Genomic DNA, 21,017 nt, shown 5'->3' with positions numbered 1-21,017 from the left:
GCCTGGGTGGCTCAGTTGGTTAAGCGACTGCCTTCGGCTCAGGTCATGATCCTGGAGTCCCTGGATCGAGTCCCGCATCGGGCTCCCTGCTCGGCAGGGAGTCTGCTTCTCCCTCTGGCCCTCCCCACTCTCATGTGCTCTCTCTCATTCTCTCTCTCTCAAATAAATAAAATAAAATTTAAAAAAATCTTTAATAAAAAAACAACCCACAAAAATTATCCACAATTACACGCAAAAAATACTCCTCCCAAATCCAACTCCTCCTTCCAACTACACAACTGTATGAAGCCAGATTTTCTCATATACTTCATAAAATACCATAATAGATTGAATGCAGAAGCAGATGAGAATTTAGCTATTAGCTAGTCACTAAAGAGATTTGCAATCATGTAAAATAATGCCACTCTTCCTATTAAACAATTTTTTTTGTTTTGGAAAATTATGGTTATTTTCAAAAAATCTATTATTTACGTTAAAATTATTAAACCCATTACATGTTATTTTAACTGAATTAATAAATATTTTAAACTTGGTCTTAATTTTGGGGGCACCTGGGTGGCTCAGTTGTTAAGCATCTGCCTTCGGCTCAGGTCATGATCCCAGAATCCTGGGATCGAGCCCCACATCGGGCTCCCTGCCTGCTTTTCCCTCTCCCGCTCCCCCTGCTTATGTTCCCTCTCTGTCTCTCTGTCAAATAAATAAATAAAATCTTTTAAAAAATAAATAAACAAACTTGGTCTTAATTTCTAATACAGTAAATATTGATATAACTCACCTAAAGTTCTCTGAGGACCTCAATACTCAAGAGTATAGAGTCCTGAGACCATAAGTTTCAATATTATTGATCTATATTGTAGAAAACTGATCGATAAAGAAAAAGACATTCTAACACATCCTCCCCTACATATTCTCTGTTCAGTAAGACTTGGAAAAAATTGATTTTAACAAAAAGGTTTTAAGAATGTTTAAGAGGAGGGCGCCTGGGTGGCTCAGATGGTTGGGCGTCTGCCTTCGGCACGGGTCGTGATCTCCAGCTCCTTGGATCAAGCCCCCTGTCAGGCTCCCGGCTCAGCGGGGAGTCTGCTTCTCCCTCTCCCTCTGCCTCTCTCCCTGCTTGTGCTCTGTCTCTCTCTCTCTCTCAAATGAATAAAATCTTTAAAAAGTAAAAAAAAAAAAATTTTTTTTAAAGAATGTTTAAGAGGAATCACAGTTCATAACAACTGGAATTAAATCATTTCCTCAACAATCTGTTTATTCAGTGTTTTGATATCTTAATTATAACAAAGTAAACATTTAAACATAACATCTGCTAACAACACAATGGAAGGAACAGGTATAAGTAAATCAGAGATTTGTTTTTTTGTTCTGGAGAAAACTGAAGAACTCAGAAACTAATGAAAAACACCAGAATTGTCAGGCTGGAAGTCAAATACACAGGAACAAACTTTACTAAAAATCAGAATTGTCAATCTGGGGATTAGGAGTGTACTTGTCATCATGAGTATCTGGTGATGCATAGAACTGTTGAATCACTATACTATACACGTGAAACTAATATAACACTGTGTATTAAATAACTGGAATTAAAACTTAAGAATTTTTTTTAAAAATAGGGGCGCCTGGGGCGCCTGGGTGGCTCAGTTGGTTAAGCGACTGCCTTCGGCTCAGGTCATGATCCTGGAGTCCCTGGATCGAGTCCCGCATTGGGCTCCCTGCTCGGCAGGGAGTCTGCTTCTCCCTCTGACCCTCCTCCCTCTCATGCTCTCTGTCTCTCATTCTCTCTCTCTCAAATAAATAAATAAAATCTTTAAAAATAAAATAAAATAAAAATAAAAATAGGGGCGCCTGGGTAGCTTGCTTGGTTAGAGCGTCTGCCTTCGGCTCCAGTCATGATTTCCAGGTTCTGGGATACAACCACACGTCAGGCTTCCTGCTTAGTGGGGAGTCTGCTTCTCCCTCTCCATCTGCCCTTCCCTCCCACTCATACATGCACAAAATCTCAAATTCTTTAAAAAAAATTTTTTAATAAAAATAAAGAATTGTCACTGGACATAAGCTAGTTCAAAACAGAAGGTAAAAGACAGTTAAATGCTGGTTACAATAAAACTAATTCATGATGGAATGAGGACTAGAACCAAGCTTCCAGACTTCTTTTTTTTTTTTTTTAATTTTATTTATTTGACATAGAGACAGAGAGAGAGGGAACACAAGCAGGGGGAGTAGGAGAGGGAGAAGCAGGTTTCCAGCTGAGCAGGGAGCCCGATGCGGGGCTCGATCCCAGGACACTGGGATCATGACCTGAGTTGAAGGCAGACGCTTAACCGCCTGAGCCACCCAGGCGCCCCCAAGCTTCCAGACTTCTTTACACTTTACGAGAATTTATGTGCCAGGTATTGAGCAGGTAGTGGAGCTACAGAAATAAACTAGAAAAACCTGGTCCTGCTTTCTTGGAGATTGGTATCAAGCGCCAAACAGGTGCAATGAGTGCTACAGAGGCTATAGGATTCTATGTGAGCATTTAACAGGGTATAAACTGAGGTCTCTAAGGAAGTAACCTCCTTATAAGTGTCATCTACCAACATCCACCACACTGGAGGGACTCTAACATCTGGCTCACTAATTCACCACTATTCATATCATTTTTCTTAGGGATGTCAACATACACTCAGATAATCCACCAAAAACCCTTGCCTCTCACTTGACCTCCTGAACTGAAACAATTTTTTTTTTTAAAGATTTTATTTATTTTTCAACAGAGAGAGAGAGACAGCGAGAGAGGGAACACAAGCAGGGGGAGTGGGAGAGGGAGAAGCAGGCTTCCCGCGGAGCAGGGAGCCCGATGTGGGGCTTGATCCCAGGACCCTGGGATCATGACCCAAGCCGAAGGCAGACGCTTAACGACTGAGCCACCCAGGTACCCCCTGAAACAATTTTTGTTCCATTTTTTTCTTCACCACAAAAACTCCCATGATCACAAGTAATTACATCAATTTCAAAAATCTAGATTTCAAAAATCCCACATTCTAAACACACAACTTCCATCTCTACAGTTTACTTACTCTAGTACCTCAATTCCAACTATCCTTTCATACCACAGCACTTCCCACTCATTAATCCTCCCAGTTTTTCACTACCCATGTCCCAACTAAGATGTGCTGTTAAGTATAAAATACATCAGATTCCAAATACTTAGTACAAAAAAAAAAAAAAAAGCAGTAAAAGATCCCTTTAACTATGCTGGTTGCTTATTGAAATAATTATTTTGGATGCACTAGGTCATTATAATTAATTTCGTTTCTTCACACTTATTTAATGTGGCTATTAGAAAATTTTAAAATTACATATGTGCCTCACATTATATTTCTGTGAGACAGTGCTTATCTATTCTGTGATGACTCCTAAACATTGATCACCAACTCTCTTTCCTAAGCTCCAGAATGACCATCTGGCCTATTTGGTTGTCTAACTGGTATCTCATACTTAACAACCAGTACTCTTGATTATCCTCCCACACATGTACTACCATCCACTGATATACTTAGAAAAAAATTTGAACTAGAAGTCATCCTTAGATTCCTTTCTTTCCTTCATACCCCATATCCAATCCACCAGTAAGTCCAGTCCAGCTCTGCCTTAAAAATATCCAAGCTCTCCCCCCTTAATTCCCCACCCCACACTAAAGTATAAGCAATTCTCATTTCCTGCCTGGACTACCAGGATACCCTCCCTGCTGGTTGATTCTGCTCTTGCCTTCCCTTCAGTATGTTTTCCACTCAGTAGCCTGAATGATTCTTTTAAAAGGTAAATCAAGTACTCTAATGATACCCCAACACACTTCAATAAAATCAAACCACTTTTCAAGGCCTTCAAGGCCCTACATAATCTGGCTCCTGACAATCTCTGACCTTTCTCCTACCAGTTTCCCTCTCACTAACTATCCTCTAGCCACATTACCCTTAGAAAGATTTTTCCCATCTTTCCTTTTCCACAGATCTTCACATGGAAGATGTCATATCTACCTTCCACGTCTCAGCTCTAATGTCACCTCCACATAGTACCACTCCCTAACTTCCTTAAAGAAGTCCTCCTTCCAATTCAGATTTTCTGTATCATCACCCCATTTAAGTATCTTTCTGGTGTGTTTTTTTTTTTTTAACCAGGTCAGAGTAATATTAGGTTTATTTGCTCTGTTGTATTTAATATTTTTAGTATAATTGACACACAATGTTACAGTAGTTTCAGGTGTACAACAGTGATTCCAGAGAAGTCTATACATTATGCTATGCTCACCACAAGTGTAGCTACCATCTGTCACCATACTATTACAGTATCATTAACTATATTCCCTATGCTATGCCTTTTATTCCTATGATTTATTCATTCCATAACTGGAAGCCTGTATCTCCCACTCCCCTTCGTCCATTTTGCCCACACTCCCTTCCCTCTGGCAACCATCACTTTGTTCTATGTATTTACAAGTCTGATTCTACTTTTTGTTTACTCATTTGTTTTGTTTTTTAGATTCCACATGAGTTAAATCCTATGGTATTTGTCTTTCTTGGTCTGATTTATTTCACTTAGCATTATACCCTCTAGGTTCATCCATGTTATCACAAATGGCAAATTCTCGTCCTTTTCATGGCTCAATAATATTCCACTGTGTGTGTGTGTGTCTCTCTGTCTACCACATCTTCCTTATCCATACATCTATCGATGGACATTTTGATTGCTTCCATATCTTGGCTATTGTAAATAATGCTGCAATAAACACAGGAGTGCATGTATCTTTTCAAATTAGTGTTTTCATTTTCTTTGGGTAAATACCCAGAAGTGAAATTATTGGATCATATAGTATTTTTCTTTTTAACTTTTTTTTTAAGATTTTATTTATTTATTTAAGAGAGACACAGCAAGAGAGGGGACACAAGCAGGGGGAGTGGGAGAAGCAGGCTTCCCACTGAGCAGGGAGCCCGATGCGGGGCTCGATCCCAGGACCCTGGGATCATGACCTGAGCCAAAGGCAGATGCTTAACGACTGAGCCACCCAGGCACCCCTGGATCATATAGTATTTCTAATTTTTTGAGGAAGTTACATCCTGTTTTCCACAGTGGCTGTACCAATTTACATTCCCACCAAGAGTGCACAGGGTTCCTTTTTCTCCACATCCTCACCAACATTTGTTATTTCTTGTCTTTTGTGATTCAAACCATTCTGACAGGTATAGGTGATATCATTGTGGTTTTGATTTGCACTTCCCTGATGATTAGTAATGTTGAGCATCTTTCCGTGTGTCTGTTGGCCATCTGCACAACTTCTTCAGAAAAATATCAATTCAGGTCCTCTGCCCATTTTTTAATCACTTTGTTTTCCCATTTAATTTTCCAAACAGCACTTCTCCCTATCTAAACAGTCTTATTTTTTGGTGTTTATGGTCTGTCTCCTCATCCCTATAATGAAAACTTCCTAAGGGTAGGTACTTGGCCTTACTATAGTATCTCTGGGACCTAAGAGTACCTGACACATGGTAGGTACTCAAAGAATTTTTATCAAGTGAAGAATAAATACATACAGTAATTTTCTGTGAATTACAAGACCTGACAAATGGTAATATTCAGACTGAGAAACAAGCTTTCTAGTGAGAGAACGACAGTTGAGAAGGCAGAAAAGAATGAAATTTCAAAAACTGAAAGACCAAAATAACTGGTTAAGATGAGGGTAATGGGATGAACGCAGCAAGACTAGAAAAATAGGAGCTATGCTATAAAGGGCCTCTTAGGTATTACTGTGAGACCGTATACTTATGGGGAATTACTGAAAGATTTTTAAGCAGGGAGTGACATGATCAGATTTCTCTTTTGAAAATACCACTTGAGCCACAGTATAGATAATGGGAATGTGATCAGGGGAAGGTATGTGGTGATGTAAAGACAATTAGAAGCTATAGCAGTTGTCTAAGCTTTACACTGGGATGGTACAGATGGAATAGGCCAATTGAAGAGATACTTACAAATCAACAGGACCTGTTACAGACGAACTGGGAGGAGAAGACAAAGACAAAGAGGAATAATGGAGTCAAGAATGATGCCTAGGTTTCTAATAAATGAGTGAATGGACAGTAGTAAAGGAGACTGGGGAAAGGTGATGAATTCAGTTTCTAGCATCTTAGGTCTGAGGCCCCTATGATTCAAACAAGCAGAGGTATCATAGGCCATTTAATACTTAAAGGTAGGGTGGGGAGTTGGATAAAATAAGTGAAGGGGAGTGGGAGCTATAGTCTTCAAGTTATGGAATGAATAAGTCACAGGGTAAAAGGTACAAATAGGGAAGATAGTCAATGATACTGGAATAGCATTGTATGGTAACGGATGGTAACTACACTGTAGTGAGCATAGCATAATGTAGAGACTTCTCTGGAATCACCACCCTGAACATCTGAAACTAATTTAACATCATGTATTAACTACACTCCAAAAAAAAAAAAAAGGAACACCTAGTACCTTAAAAAATAGTAAAGTTAAATTAAAAAAAAAATATTTAAAAGTAAAGGAGAACAAGGGGCTAGAAAGTAACAGGGAAAGTAGGAAAGAATGCCATCACAAAAGCCAAAGGATCAGCTTTTCCGAAAAGGGAAATAATCAATTGTGTGAAATGATGCTGAGAAGACAAGCAAAATGAGAACTAAACAGGGCGGTGCACATCTGGGTGGCTCAGTAGTCGGTTGAGTATGCAACTCTTAGTTTCAGCTCAAGTCATGATCTCAGGGTCACTGAGATCAAGCCCCACACTAGGCTTGGGACTCTCTCTCCCTCTGTCCCTCCCACTCGGGCACACACATGCTCTCTCCCTCTCTAAAATAAATAAATAAATCTTTAAAAAATATCTACCATTAAAAAAAGAGAACTAAGCAGAATTCAATGAATTTTGCAGCATGTAGATTACTGAACACAATTTCAGTGCAGCAGTGACGATGACAGACAAAACAGAACAGGTTAAAGAGTGAATGCAGGGGCGCCTGTCACAGGAGCACCTGAGTGCCCCTGTGAGTGCCCCATATCATGATCTCGGGGTCATGAGATGGAGCCCCTCATCAGCTCTGCACTCAGCAGGGAGTCTGATTCTCTCTCTCCCCCTCTCCTTCTGCCTCCCCCCATCATGCTCTCTCTAAAATAACTAAATCTTTAAAAAAAAATAAAAAATAAAATGGCACTCATAAACCCTTTCCAGTACACAACTTTTTTAAATATGTATTTGTTATTGTCTTAGGTTGCTAATATTTGAACCAACAAGTATCTTTTTCCACATGACACATTATATACATTTCCATGTTTACCTTTCTGGAAGACATTAATTCCCCATGGCACAAATAGAAAGGGTTCTCAAAAAGCACCATGTTTGGGGCACCTGGCTGGCTCAGTAAGATTCTTGATCTCAGTGTTGTGAGTTCAAGCCTCAGGCTGGGTGCAGAGATTACTTAAAAAAAAAATTTTAGGGGCACCTGGGTGGCTCAGTCAGTTAAGCATCTGCCTTCGGCTCAGGTCATGATCCCAGGGTGCTGGGATCGAGCCCCACATCGGGCTCCCTGCTCGGTGGGAAGCCTGCTTCTCCCTCTCCCACTCCCCCTGCTTGTGTTCCCTCTCTCGCTTTGTCTCTTGTCAAATAAATAAAATCTTTAAAAAAAAAAAAATGCAATTTTATCACAGCATGTAGAAATTACTACTAGGAATTAAATAAAAAGCATTCAGGAAACATGTGACTTAAAGGTAAATTGAATTTTTTTCAATATACATTGTCATTAGCACAGTATTTTTGTTCCCTTTAAGTTTCAAGGAGATAAAGAAAATTTGCTCTAATTAAAAGCAGCTGAGAATATCCAGATGCACATCTTGCATACTATGCTTCATTTAAGCTCTGAATAAGAATTCACATTTGATTTAATAATTAGATAATCTCACACAAGTTTCAGAATGTTTTTAGTTTTTAAAATATATTATAAAAAGGGGGGGCGGGCACCTGGGTGGCTCCATCGTTAAGCATCTCCCTTCGGCTCAAGTCCTGATCCCAGGGTCCTGGGATCAAGCCCCACATCAGGCGAGCAGCTTCTCCCTCTCCCACTCCCCCTGCTTGTGTTCCCCTCTCGCTGTGCATCTCTCTGTCAAAAAAATAAAATCTTTAAAAAAATAAATAAAAATAAAATAAAATACATTATGACAAATATTTTCTGCCTTAATATGAGTTTACCAACTATACAGCAAAAACTTTCAACACATTCTTTAAAGGCTGTACACAGAAGCGTTTTTTTAAAGATTTTAAGTAATCTCTATACCCAACATGGGGCTCAAACTCACAACCCCAAGATCAAGAGTCACAAGCTCCACCAACTTGTAACTGTCTAAGCCATGTATATTTCTAAAAAATTTAAAATTTGTGCAATTACCATATTTAATATTACTTTGGTAATCAGGGGGGAAATTAAGCTTATAAATAAAATGAAAAATTAGGGGCGCCTGGGTGGCTCAGTCATTAAGCATCTGCCTTCTGCTTGCATCATGATACCAGGGTCCTGGGATCAAGTCCCGCATCTGGCTCCCTGCTCTGTGTGCCACATGCCCTTCTAAATAGTTCATGTATAGGGGCACCTGGGTGGCTCAGTTGTTAAGTGTCTGCCTTCGGCTCAGGTCATGATCCCAGGGTCCTGGGATCAAGCCCCGCATCGGCCTCCCTGCTCCGCGGGGAGCCTGCTTCTCCCTCTCCCACTCCCCCTGCTTATGTTCCCTCTCTCGCTGTGTCTCTCTCTGTCAAATAAATAAATAAAATCTTTAAAAATTTTAAAAAAATAAAAAATAAAATAAAATGAAAAATTAGGGTCTAAGTCTTATTTTCTATCAACTTACAATGAAATTCTGAGTATACGCTCATGCCTGGAATTCCCTCATTACACTGCAATATAATGGTACTACAGTACAAACTTAAGTTATATATTTCACAACAAGAGTATTATAAACCACTCCTAGGTGTATATATGCCAAAGAACTGCAAAGAGGCACTCAAATAAATACCATACATGAATATTTATAGCAATACCATTCACAATAGCCAAAAGATAGAAACAACTCAAATGTCCATCAATGGATGACATACACTCAGTCATAAAAAGGGACTAAGTACTAACACATGCTATAAAATGCTATAAAATGAATGAATCTCAAAAATATTATACTTACTCTGAAGGGAAAGAAGCCAGAAACAATCGTATAATTCCACTTATATGAACTATATAGAATAGGTAAATTCAGAGAGAGAGACAGCAAATTGGTGGATGCCAGGTACTAGGTGGGTAGGGATAGAGACAAACTGCTTAATGAGTACAAGGTTATTTTGAGGGGTCATAAAAATGTTTTGGAACTAGATCAAGGTGATGAATGCACAACACTGTAAATGTACTAAATACCATTGAACTATATACTTTAAAATGGTTGGTTTTATACTATATGAATTATACCTCAATAAAAAAATTCCACTTGGGAGCTCCCCTCTACTTGCTATGTGGAATGATCCCGAATTCATGAATTGCTTAATAAAGCCAATTAAATCCTCAAAAAAAAAAAAAAACTTCCATTACAAACCAAATAATATAGCTATATCTAATCAACCTGTGGCAGGAATCACTAACAAAATTAGCTATAAGTTAAAAATATGTTGGGACGCCTGGGTGGTTCAGTTGGTTAGATGTCTGCCTTCAGCTCAGGTCATGATCCCAGGATCCTGGGAGTGAGTCCCACCACGGGCTCCTTGCTCAGCAGAAAGCCTGCTTCTCCATCTGCCAGGCTACCTGTGCTCTCTCTGACAAATAAATAAAATTTTTTTTTTAAAACTAAAAATATGTTAACTGTAAATACATATATATATTAATTATTTTAGAGGTCTTTACTTTCTGTCACAAGTAAATTATAGTAACATTCATTATCTTTTTTCTCTACATATAAAAGTTATGCAATGGATTTAATAATAAGCCTTTATCTTTTAGTGCAATATACTAAAATATTTATGGATAAAATGATATGTAAAAAATAGGCTTTTTTTTTTTTTTAAAGATTTTATTTATTTGACAGAGAGAGACAGCGAGAGCGGGAACACAAGCAGGGGGAGTGCGAGAGGGAGAAGCAGGCCTCCTGCCTAGCAGGGAGCCCAATGCAGGGCTCGATCCCAGGACCCTGGGATCATGACCTGAGCCGAAGGCAGACGCCCAACGACTGAGCCACCCAGGCGCCCCAAAGATAGACTTTTTAATAATAGTAGGGAGATTTAAGAGGAATATAGATAAAAGGAGACTCACCATGAGTTAATAATTGTTAAAGGTGGGTGATGAACATTTGAGGTTTCATTATATATTCTCTCCATTTCTGAATGTTTAAAATTTTCCATAACTTTTTAATTATTGTGTTAATTATTGGTAAAATAAGATTTAAAATTAGTTTCTTTATACATTGTTATATTTGAAATAATCCTACCAATATTCCTTAATCAACATAAATCACAATTCTGCCAACATTTGAAGTTGCTAAAGCTCAGACACATATCAAAATTAGAATCTATTTGGGGCGGCCGGGTGGCTCAGTCGTTAAGCATCTGCCTTCGGCTCAGGTCATGATCCCAGGGTCCTGGGATCAAGCCCCGCATCGGCCTCCCTGCTCTGCAGGAAGCCTGCTTCTCCCTCTCCCACTCCCCCTGCTTGTGTTCCTGCTCTCTCTCTCTCTCTGTCAAATAAATAAATAAAATCTTTAAAAAAAAATTAGAATCTGTTTGATAACAAATACATATTATCTTTCTAAGGATGTTTTATTTTGCTTTCAGATTTTCTTCACAAACTTCAATTTACTACAAACTATTTCTAAGAAAACTTCATTTTGTAAATAGAGAAAATTAGTAGATCCAAAGTTGACTGTACTTATTTCAGTTGACACAGAGTGGTAACACTAAAAAACTTGAATAGAAAATTTCAAGTCTCCTTTCTAAGGAATTAATGTTTACTGTTAAAATGATCAGATCAGCTATTTCCTTTAAAAATGAAATCCAGGGGCACCTGGGTGGCTCAGCTGGTTAAGCGTCTGCCTTTGGCTCAGGTCATGGTCCCAGGGTCCTAGGATCGAGCCCCGCATCAGGCTCCCTGCTCCGCGGGAAGCCTGCTTCTCCCCCTCCCGCTCCCCCAGCTTGTGTTCCCTCTCTCGCTGTCTCTCTCCCTCTGTCAAATAAATAAATATAATCTTTTAAAAAATAAATAAAATTAAATTAAATAAAAATGAAATCCAGGGGTTCCTGGGTGGCTCGGTTGGTTAAGCTTCTGCCTTCAGCTCAAGTCATGATCCCAGGGTCCTGAGATGGAGCCCCACATCGGGCTCCCTGCTCAGCGGGGAGTCTGTCTTTCCCTCTCCATCTGCCTCTCCCCCAGCTCATGCTCTCTCTCACTCTCTCTTGCTCTCAATGAAATGAAATGAAATCCAGGGATGCCTGGGTGGTTGAGTCGGTTAAGCATTTGCCTTCAGCTCAGGTCATGATCCCAGAGTCCTGGGATTAAGTACAGCATCGGGCTCCTTCCTCTTCCCCCTGTTCATGTTCACTATCTCTCTCTCTTTCTCTCAAATAAATAAAATCTTTAAAAAAAAAAAAAACTTTAAATAAATAAAAATAAAATCCAATAATTACTATTTTCCAAATGTTTTATCTTCTCAATGCTGTAATTTTTTTTTTTTTAAAGTAGACTCCATGCTGGGCTCCAACCCAGGGCTGGAAACTCATGACCCTGAGATCAAGACTTGAGCTGAGATCAAGAGTTGGCCGCTTACCGATTAAACCACCCAGGCACCCCTTAATGCTGTAATTTTTTTTAAATCCCTTATTTTTTGATATAGTGTCTTAATAAATAATTAGGGACTAAAAAATTTCTAGTTCTGGGGTTTGACTATTATTTCTTCTAAAATCAAACACTTCAATGGAGATCAAAATCGACACAAAAAGATATTAGAAAAACTATACAACTCCCCCAAAATTCAAACTTTTTTTTTTAAGTTTTTTTTCTTTTTTTTTTCCCCAGTAATCTCTACAGCCAACATGGGGCTCAAAGCCACAACTCAGAGCTCAAGAGCAAGATCAAGAGTCGCATGCTTTTCAGACTGACTGAGCCAGCCAGGCACTCTTCAGACTTTTTTAATGACCCTAAATTAGCATTTAACTATTACTTTAAACTTACTTTTCATACCAACATGGAATTTTTATGGAATTACATCTACATAATCTAATGTTTGATTCAACCTCTTCTCCCAATGTTAGTGCTCTTTCTTTCTGGCTAATATATTTCTGTCTGTTAACTCACAGATGTAATTCCTAGGACAAATTTCACTCAAGATAGATAAAAAGAGTTATTCTAAATAACTGAGATTAGGATGGATTGGAAATGGTAGGGTTATTCCAACCACAACCACAGATCAGACCGCCATTTGTTCAAATACCTTTCTTCCACTACAAGAAGTATTAGCATTCTTCAGCTCTCAGAACCAAATGGAGGAAGCAGAAGCACACAGAAGGAATTAAAAAGTGTCATCATCCTGAGGGACCAGGATGTCCAAAAGACACAAGCATGCTAAAACTCAGGATCTAAACAGATCAGGACTAGATCAAAGCACCACAGGTAAAGTTCTTATTAGTATTAAAGTTACAAAAGGAAAAAGGAGAGGACATTAATTTTATTTATTGTTTTTAATATTTTATTTATTTTGGGGCACCTGGGCGGCTCAGTCGTTAAGCATCTGCCTTCGGCTAGGGTTGTGATCTCAGGGTCCTGGAACTGAGCCCCGCATCAGGCTCCTTACTCAGGGGGGACCCTCATTCTCCCTCTCCCACTTCCCCTACTGTGTTCTCTCTCTCACTGTCTCTCTCTCTCCGTCAAATAAATAAATAAAATCTTTTTTTTTTTTAAAGATTTTATTTATTTGACAGGGAGAATCACAGCAAGAGAGGGAACACAAGCTGGGGGAGTGGGAGAGGGAGAAGCAGGCTTCCCGCGGAGCAGGGAGCCCGATGCGGGGCTCGATCCCAGGACCCTGGGATCATGACCCGAGCCGAAGGCAGACACTTAATGACTGAGCCACCCAGGTGCCCCAATAAATAAACTCTCTAAAAAAAAAAAAAAAGATTTTATTTATTTTGATTGGGGAGGGTTAGAGGAGGGAGAGAGAATTTCAAGCAGATTTCACACTGAGCACAGAGCCCAACACAGGGCTTCATCTCACCACCCTGAGATCATGACCTGAGTGGAAACCAAGAGTCAGATGCTTAACTGACTGAGCCACCCAGGCACTCCAGGACATTAGTTTTAATACAAACTTTCAAATGACATACAGCCCTAAAAAATAATCCGTATTCTTGAGAGTATTATTATTAAGAATTGATATAATATTCTATCCTTACGAACGGACTTTTGTAAGACCTAATATGCAAGGTCAGATCCTATCTGCTTCACTGCAACATTAATAAACATGTTGTGGGGGCGCCTGGGTGGCTCAGTCGTTAAGCGTCTGCCTTCGGCTCAGGTCATGATCCCAGGGCTCTGGGATCAAGCCCCGCATCGGGCTCCCTGCTCTGCGGGGAGCCTGCTTCTCCCTCTCCCACTCCCCCTGTTTGTGTTCCCTCTCTCTCTGTGTCTCTGTCAAATAAATAAAATCTTTAAAAAAATAAAAATAAAAAATAAACAAACATGTTGTGACATGGTATAGATCAACTAACAACTAACTGAGGATCTGCCATAAAATTACCTAAAGCCCTGTTTTGAAAAAAATAAATAAAATTTAAAAATAAAGTCCTGGGGCACATGGCTCAGTTGGTTAAGCATCTGCCTTTGGCTTGGGTCGTGATGTCGGGGTCCTGGGATCAAGCCCCACATGGGGCTCCCTGCTCAAGGGGGTGTCTGCTTCTCTTTCTGCCTCTACCCCTTCTCCCACTCATACTCTCTCACTCAGTCTCTCTCAAATAAAATATTTTTTAAAAAGCCCTGTATTTACTTTAAATATAATTGTCGTAACTTTAGTTTCACATGTACATCATTCATTATGTGTATATACTGCAAAATGATCACCACAATAAATCTAGTTAACATCCATCACCACACAGTTGTAACTTTTTTTCTTTCCTATGGTGAAAATTTTTAAGATCCATTCTCTTAGCAACTTTCAAATGCACAATTCAGTATTAACTCTAGTCACCACACTGTACATTACTAAAAGCCTATTTAATTCATTTAGATTTCCAACCTAGATCTCTAATTTCACAAGCCCCTGCTGTACTCAAAATGCAAAGTGCAATTCTAAGAATTACACCATTTCCAATCCATCCTAATCTCCTTAATCATTTTGACTGTCTTTACCTGAACCTAATTCGTGTGGAAATCAGAAGTAACCATATTATTTCAAGACTTTTTTGTTAACTTCTACTAATTTTGTTTAAAGATTTTATTTATTTATTTGAGAGAGAGAGCGCAAACACAAGCAGGTGGAGGGGCAGAGAGAGGGAGCAGTAGACTTCCCGCTGAGCAGGGAGCCCAATACAGGGTTCAATCTCAGGACCAGGAGATCATGACCTGTCCCAAAGGCAGAAGCTTAATCGACAGAACCACCCAGACGCCCCTGTTAACTTCCACTAACTATTCTACAAATTTTATCACAATTGCAAAGCTGAATCAGAATTTAAAAAACAGACAAGGATGCATAGAAAGGAAAAGGATCCACTAAGCTCAATGAAAAACTAGACTGATCCCTATAATTCAGCACTTTGGTGATGAAGGCAAGCCCCCAAATTACAAACATACCTGTTCTTATATTTCCAACTTGGAACTCAGAAGAAACAATGATAAAATAGTTGCTGGGTTCCTAGACTTGCCCAACAAGAGTCTATTTATCCCATGACTTTTTTTTTTTTTTTTAAGATTTTATTTATTTATTTGACAGAGTGATAGAGAGCAGGAACACAAGCAGGGGTAGTGAGAGAGGGAGAAGCAGGCTTCCCGCTGAGCAAGGAGCCCGATGCAGGACTCGATCCCAGGACCCCGGGATCATGACCCGAGCTGAAGGCAGACGCTTAACGACTGAGCCACCCAGGCGTCTCTCCCATGACACTTCTGAATTAGTCTCTTGAGCTCTAGACTCATTCGAGTCTGGAGACAGTGTGATATGGTAAGACTGTAGCCTCTGGAGCCTCTCAGAGTTAGGGAGAAACCCTGACTGCCAATTACTAACTGTATAATCAAACAAAATTCATTTAACTTTTCTGACTTCTAATTTCCTCATCTGTGAGAATACTGCCTATCATGGAGAGTTTTTGTAAGGATTAAAGATAATACAAATCAATCAGCAAAGACTATGACAGAGTAGGTACTCAATAAATAGAAGCGATTATAGTACCCTCTTCACACCAGCTTTTTATCCTCTATGCTGAGGTAAATACCCCAGTCAGTATTCATTAAAAGGAACTGAGGAGGGGCGCCTGGGTGGCTCAGTCGTTAAGCGTCTGCCTTTGGCTCAGGTCATGGTCCCAGGGTCCTGGGATCAAGCCCCACATCGGGCTCCCTGCTCTGCGGGAAGCCTGCTTCTCCCTCTCCCACTCCCCCTGCTTGTGTTCCCTCTCTCGCTGTGTCTCTCTCTGTCAAATAAATAAATAAAATCTTTAAAAAAAAAAAGGAACGGAGGATATGGAATCAGAAAATCTGGGTTTGAATCCAGACACTGTCTAATACAAGATACGGAATTTTAGGCTAGGCACTTGATGCCTCTTAACTGCAGACTGATCATCTGTTAAAAAAAAGAAAATCATAGAATTACTGTAATAATTGACATTATTTATAACTGGCATACATTGTACAGTATCACAAACATTAGCTTTTACGTACTCCAAAGTATTCCTTCTCAAAAATTACCTGCCTTCCAAGATCAAATGTGCATAATGAGCAATGAGCATAAGCTAACATCATGGAAAAAGAAAAACAAGGTAAACTAAGTAGCTCACTGATGATATCCCCTTCATACTCCCAGACTTTAGAATATACTTGTTAGGGTCGCCTGGGTGGCTCAGTCATTAAGCGTCTGCCTTCAGCTCAGTCATGATCCCAGGGTCCTGTGATGGAGTCCCGCATGGGGTTCCTTGCTCAGCGGGAGCCTGCTTCTCCCTCTGCTGCTCCCCCTGCTTGTGATCTCTCTCTCTCTCTCTGACAAATAAATAAATAAATAAAATCTTAAAAAAAAAAAAAGTCCCAGATTTTAAAAAAAGGAATACACTTGTTAACCCAAATATAGCTCTGGTTGGGGGAATGCGAGGCAGAAAAATTAAATTAACAAGTTAAGTTGTATGGAAGACTTGTATGTCTTTCCCCAATCTAGCAATCTGCATGCTGAGAAACTTTTCTTAGGCAGTTTCTACTCCTTTACACTTAGCTTACCTTCTTATTCCCCAAGACAGTTCCCATGACAAAGGCAATACAGACCCTAAAGTAGAGCAAAGAGAACTGGCCAGAAGAGTGTGTGCAAGTTGAGGAGTACTGTCCTTGACATAACCCACCAGAAAAACTCAAACTAAAGACAGAAAAAGGCAAAGATTATTCCTCATGTCTTTATAAAAAATATTTTATATTTTGAATATTATTTCCCCATAGCAATTTCAAAAGCCCCATCCTTTTTACAATAATAGACTCTTTTGAGAAGTTTTGCTATTAATAAAACAATTTAATAATTAAAGTCAACAGGACCTGACGAGCTAAGAACATGCTCTAGGCTCAACTGCACTACAGCCAAAAGAACTTGTCTGCTAAACAACTCACCTGAACTGAACTGTAGGAAAACAAAACAAAAATTGAACTCAGGATAAAAATCACCCAGGCAATAAATTAACTCATCTTGAGTATAAAAAATTCTCAAAACACAAGTGACTGCATATTTTCCCTGAGAGGTTGTATGTTTATGTAGGAAGTTGGTTATAACCCAATCAGGGTCACAGAAAGGATATAGAAAGATCTCAAAAGACATCTAAATGGATATTTCTAGCACTATTTGTTTCCTATTCACAGCACCAAAGTTAGCAGCACAGCATGCCACAAAGACAGCTACTGTATTAACCTCCACAGTCTCCATCATCTCTGAGCCTTTCTGAGCCTGACCCCACCTGAGCATCTCAGGAAAGCAGTTAGTAGCCTGCATCATGCTGCCCAAGGTTTCAAAGCTACTAAAATAAACATTGTGTGAATTTCATCTCCCACGCCCCCCCCACCACCACCACCACCACCACAGGAAAATCAGAATACCTCACTGGTGTCAAGTTTACAACAACCAAAAACAATTTGGGGCCACTGGCAATGGCTATGGCACCATGGTACTAACATGTTTAAGAGAGACTACAAGAGAAATACCATGATTTCTCTTAACTAGGAATATTACCAATAAAGTTTAAAAGTGCTTCAGAGCTACATGATAGTGGCAAGAGAAGAGAAACAAGGTCAGGGAGGAAAAAAATGAAAACCTTACAGCACACAACTACCTGGAAAAAAAGTAGTCAACAGACAAGTTAAAACACGTTTGCATTTGCCAACACATAGCAGTTACCACACCATACATTTGTCAGATTTCCCAACACGCAAAACAAAAGAAGCCACCCTTTTATGAAGTACTCATCTACTGACTTCTACAAAGAAATGACTTTTCTGGATTGGGGGCAAATTAACTTCCTGTGCTTTCACTCTGACTTTCAAAATCTTCAAAACCTTCAGCAAATTGAGATTCACCTCAATTTTAAGGCTTTTTCGTGTTAGGTTGAATACACGTTGTATGTGTTAATATCAAAACTACAAGACCACTTCTCTCTTTGAAAACTATATTCACGTTCCTATAAATTTTAGAATATTTTTTTAAAAGGCTAACTACAAAGTTTGCAAAAACAAGTAATACAGTAGACCGTGGTGGGCATTCAACAAGTTTATCAGAACTCCTACTAAAGTAAAAGCTTGAAGAAGTTTATGAGATAAATTCCTACTGCTGATACTGAAGATAGAATGTTACTAATATGGAAATTGAGAAATATTCAAAATATTCTGAAAACAGTATCTCCTTCTAAAAATAAAAGCATTTGCCAACACAGAAAACTACTGGTTCTTAAAAATGATAATCAGATGGGACGCATTTCTATAAATACTTAAGTTCTGTATCGCAATAACCCGATTCTTTCAAAGCACGTTTGGGTTATGTCTTATCCTAACAAGAGAATTTTTGATGCCATTATATTATTACAAAGGACTCTCTGCTCTTTATTTGCTTCTGTAGCAAACTGTTGGTTTACCCAGTTAAAGATCTACAAACCAAACTACCAAAACATAAATCACTTTCAATCATTAAAATAAAAACAAACGAGAATCTGTCATAAATAAGGGCTCAAGAATGCCCTAATAAATTTACAACAACATTTAATTTTATGGTCCTAGGACTAAATATGTTCGATAATCTATCTGGATTCATATTCTATGCATTTACTTAGGTCGGAAAGAGAAAAACCTCAGAAAATAAGCAACCGGCGGTTACAACCGTTCTATTTTAAGTTACTTATAAAGCCAACAGTTCAAGAACTTTTGGGGAAGAGAGAGTAAGACATTTTTCCAAGTAGTTAAGAATAATTTACGTTTTATAATAACGACAGTCCTAACAAGCTCTAGAATACATTATGGTGGGGCGGAAGTGAAAATGATGAGAGGGGAAAAAACCCGACTTGAAAACGGACAACCAGGCAAATTTACAAACCTTCAATTAAAGGAATTTTGAGATTAACTTCTCTTATACGCCCTCCCTCACTCCCCACCCGCTTCCTCCTCTCCTCGGGGAGGTCTGTGTAATGTGACTCATGACAAATTTTTTAAAAAATAAATAAATAAAAGACACACCCTCTGGGTTGAACTGACATAATCGCCCCCACCCCGCCCTCCCCCGACACACACCCCGCCCTCCCCCGACACACACCCCGCTTTTCCTCTCCCTTCTGCCGCTCCTCCCCGCGCCTCGTCCCTGCCCTTTCCTCTCCCCGTCCTAGACCCCTCTCGGGACGGAGGGGCAGCCGGCTCTCCCACACAGGAGTCCAGCGAATGGAAGGCTGCCGAGGGCAGCGCGCGACCCGGGGGGCCCAGCCCGAAGGGAGGCGGACAGCAGGGGGGCGCCGGGCTGCGGCGGCGGCGAGCTCTGGGTTCCCTCGCCCATTTTCTCTCTCCCCTTCTATCGGTTTCAACCACCACAGCCACTTCCTGCATCGCAGCCCGACTCCCTCAGCCCGGCCACTTGCTCTCCCCGGCTGGGGGTTGGGGTTGGGGCTGAGGCAGCCGCTGAGGTTAGGGCAGTTCCCCACCCCGCCCAGTGGGCTGGTCACTCGGGCGGCAGGCTGTGGATCCTCGGCCCGGCCGGCCAGCGCCCGCCCGCCCGCCCGCGCGCGCGCCCGCCCGCGCTCCTCACCTGTATGTAGTTGTTTTCACAGTAGTCCGCCACCCGGGTCAGATTCTGGTAACTCTCTATCAGCGCCCTCTTGCCAGACGGGATCTCCTCCTCTAGTAACATCTGCAGCTCTGCCATTTTCCACCCCTCTGCATCGCTTCCTCTCGCGTTAAAGAGACAGAGGCAGCAAGGTCCGCCGAGGAGCCGAGCACCTCACAGCCCGGATACAAACCGCCTACCGCCCTCCCGCCTGGTATTGTGGGACGGCACCTCCTCCTCTTCCTCCTCACTCTCTCCACCCCGCTCCGCTCACTTCGCGCAGCCGCCTCAATCCCGTTCTCTCGCGAGCCCTCACGTTTTCCCTCCTCCTCCCCGCCACCACGGGATTTTTTTTCTTTGCATGGTCTTCTGGGAATTGTAGTCTCTCGCGGTCTACGCGACCCATCGAAAGCGCATGCGTTTAGGGGAGCCTCCGAAAAAGAACGGGGAGGAGCGTAAAGGACAGCCCAGGGAGGAAGCTTAAGTGCGAAGTTACCCGACATCTCCGGCAGGTGGCGCCACAGGGTGACTCTAGAGAATAAAATCCTTTCCCCGAGAAGGCTGTGAAAATTGGCAGAATTTGCTTGATTAGGAAATGTCAGTGAATAAGAGATACCAATTCTGATACGGGATTAAGAAGGGCTAGAATATGAAGAGATCCAAATCTTTACTTCCTCTTCTCAGACATAACGCGACTCAGGCTTTACTTTCTAAACTTCCTCCACCCTCAATTTTTCATTTAAAATTTAGCAAACATTTATCATTGACAGCTCTGTACCAAGCAATGTACTACACACTGGGGGTATGAGTTGAACAAGGATACTCTGTACCTGTAAAGACTCACAATTTAAAAATAAATACACATAATTTCAGTGTTATCCCATCCTAATCGCTTTTTCTTTGTCTCTTCTTTGCAAATATCTCCCTACACTTTTGAAGTTAGGTACGCATTATCTAGATTACAGAAAATCATTTTGTTGTCTTTTTTTATCAACTGCTTTGTAACAGTGTAAAAGGCCCTATATCTCAAGATTTTCGTTTCAACAAGAACATTAAATGCTTTTGAAATAATGAGCTATGAATAGTGGTGTCCAATGGCCAAAAAGCAAACTAATTTAAAAATCATTTAAAAATCCATATTTCATCTCTCCACTAAGTCATTTCAAATCACAATAACTATAGGGATAATAACATGACCCAGTCACATTTTTAAAAACTGACCCATCAATAGGTATTTATTGAATATTATCTTTACTAGAGGCCATAAAATGTTCAACCTGTAAAAGGAAAAATTTCAGTCTCCTACATGAGAAAACTACCCCCAGCCACCAGATTCCCAGATCCATAAATCAATAAACAGCTTACTCTCCATAATTATCTGGAATAGACATAATAGTCTTTCTTTAATATTTTCATTAATCCAAGCATTATTTCATCCAAGTTCTTGAAATGTGATATATTTGGTGCCCAAATAGGGTGTC

General features: G+C 40.3%; 1 protein-coding gene across 10 annotated transcripts in view; it reads right to left on the bottom strand.

Moving 5' to 3' along the window:
- ABI1 (abl interactor 1) overlaps positions 1–20,335 on the bottom strand; it is a 116,080-nt gene extending 95,745 nt beyond the window's left edge. For 2 of the 10 annotated variants that reach the window (XM_006746005.3, XM_081820762.1), the window contains exon 1: positions 19,519–20,318. In XM_006746005.3, the coding sequence (XP_006746068.1) occupies positions 19,519–19,635 (117 nt within the window). In that variant the 5' untranslated portion in view covers positions 19,636–20,318. Of the gene's footprint in view, positions 1–19,518 lie in introns of all 10 variants that reach the window. The other 8 variants (XM_081820759.1, XM_031042158.2, XM_006746002.3 and 5 more) reach the window with 8 other exon arrangements.
- Positions 20,336–21,017: the final 682 nt, after the last annotated feature.

Source organism: Leptonychotes weddellii, chromosome 5 (assembly GCF_054177405.1).
Source record: "Leptonychotes weddellii isolate Sample4059 chromosome 5, ASM5417740v2, whole genome shotgun sequence".
Lineage (NCBI taxonomy): Eukaryota > Metazoa > Chordata > Mammalia > Carnivora > Phocidae > Leptonychotes > Leptonychotes weddellii.
Note: the sequence above shows the minus strand (reverse complement) of the source record. Positions and strands in the feature narration are given on the sequence as shown.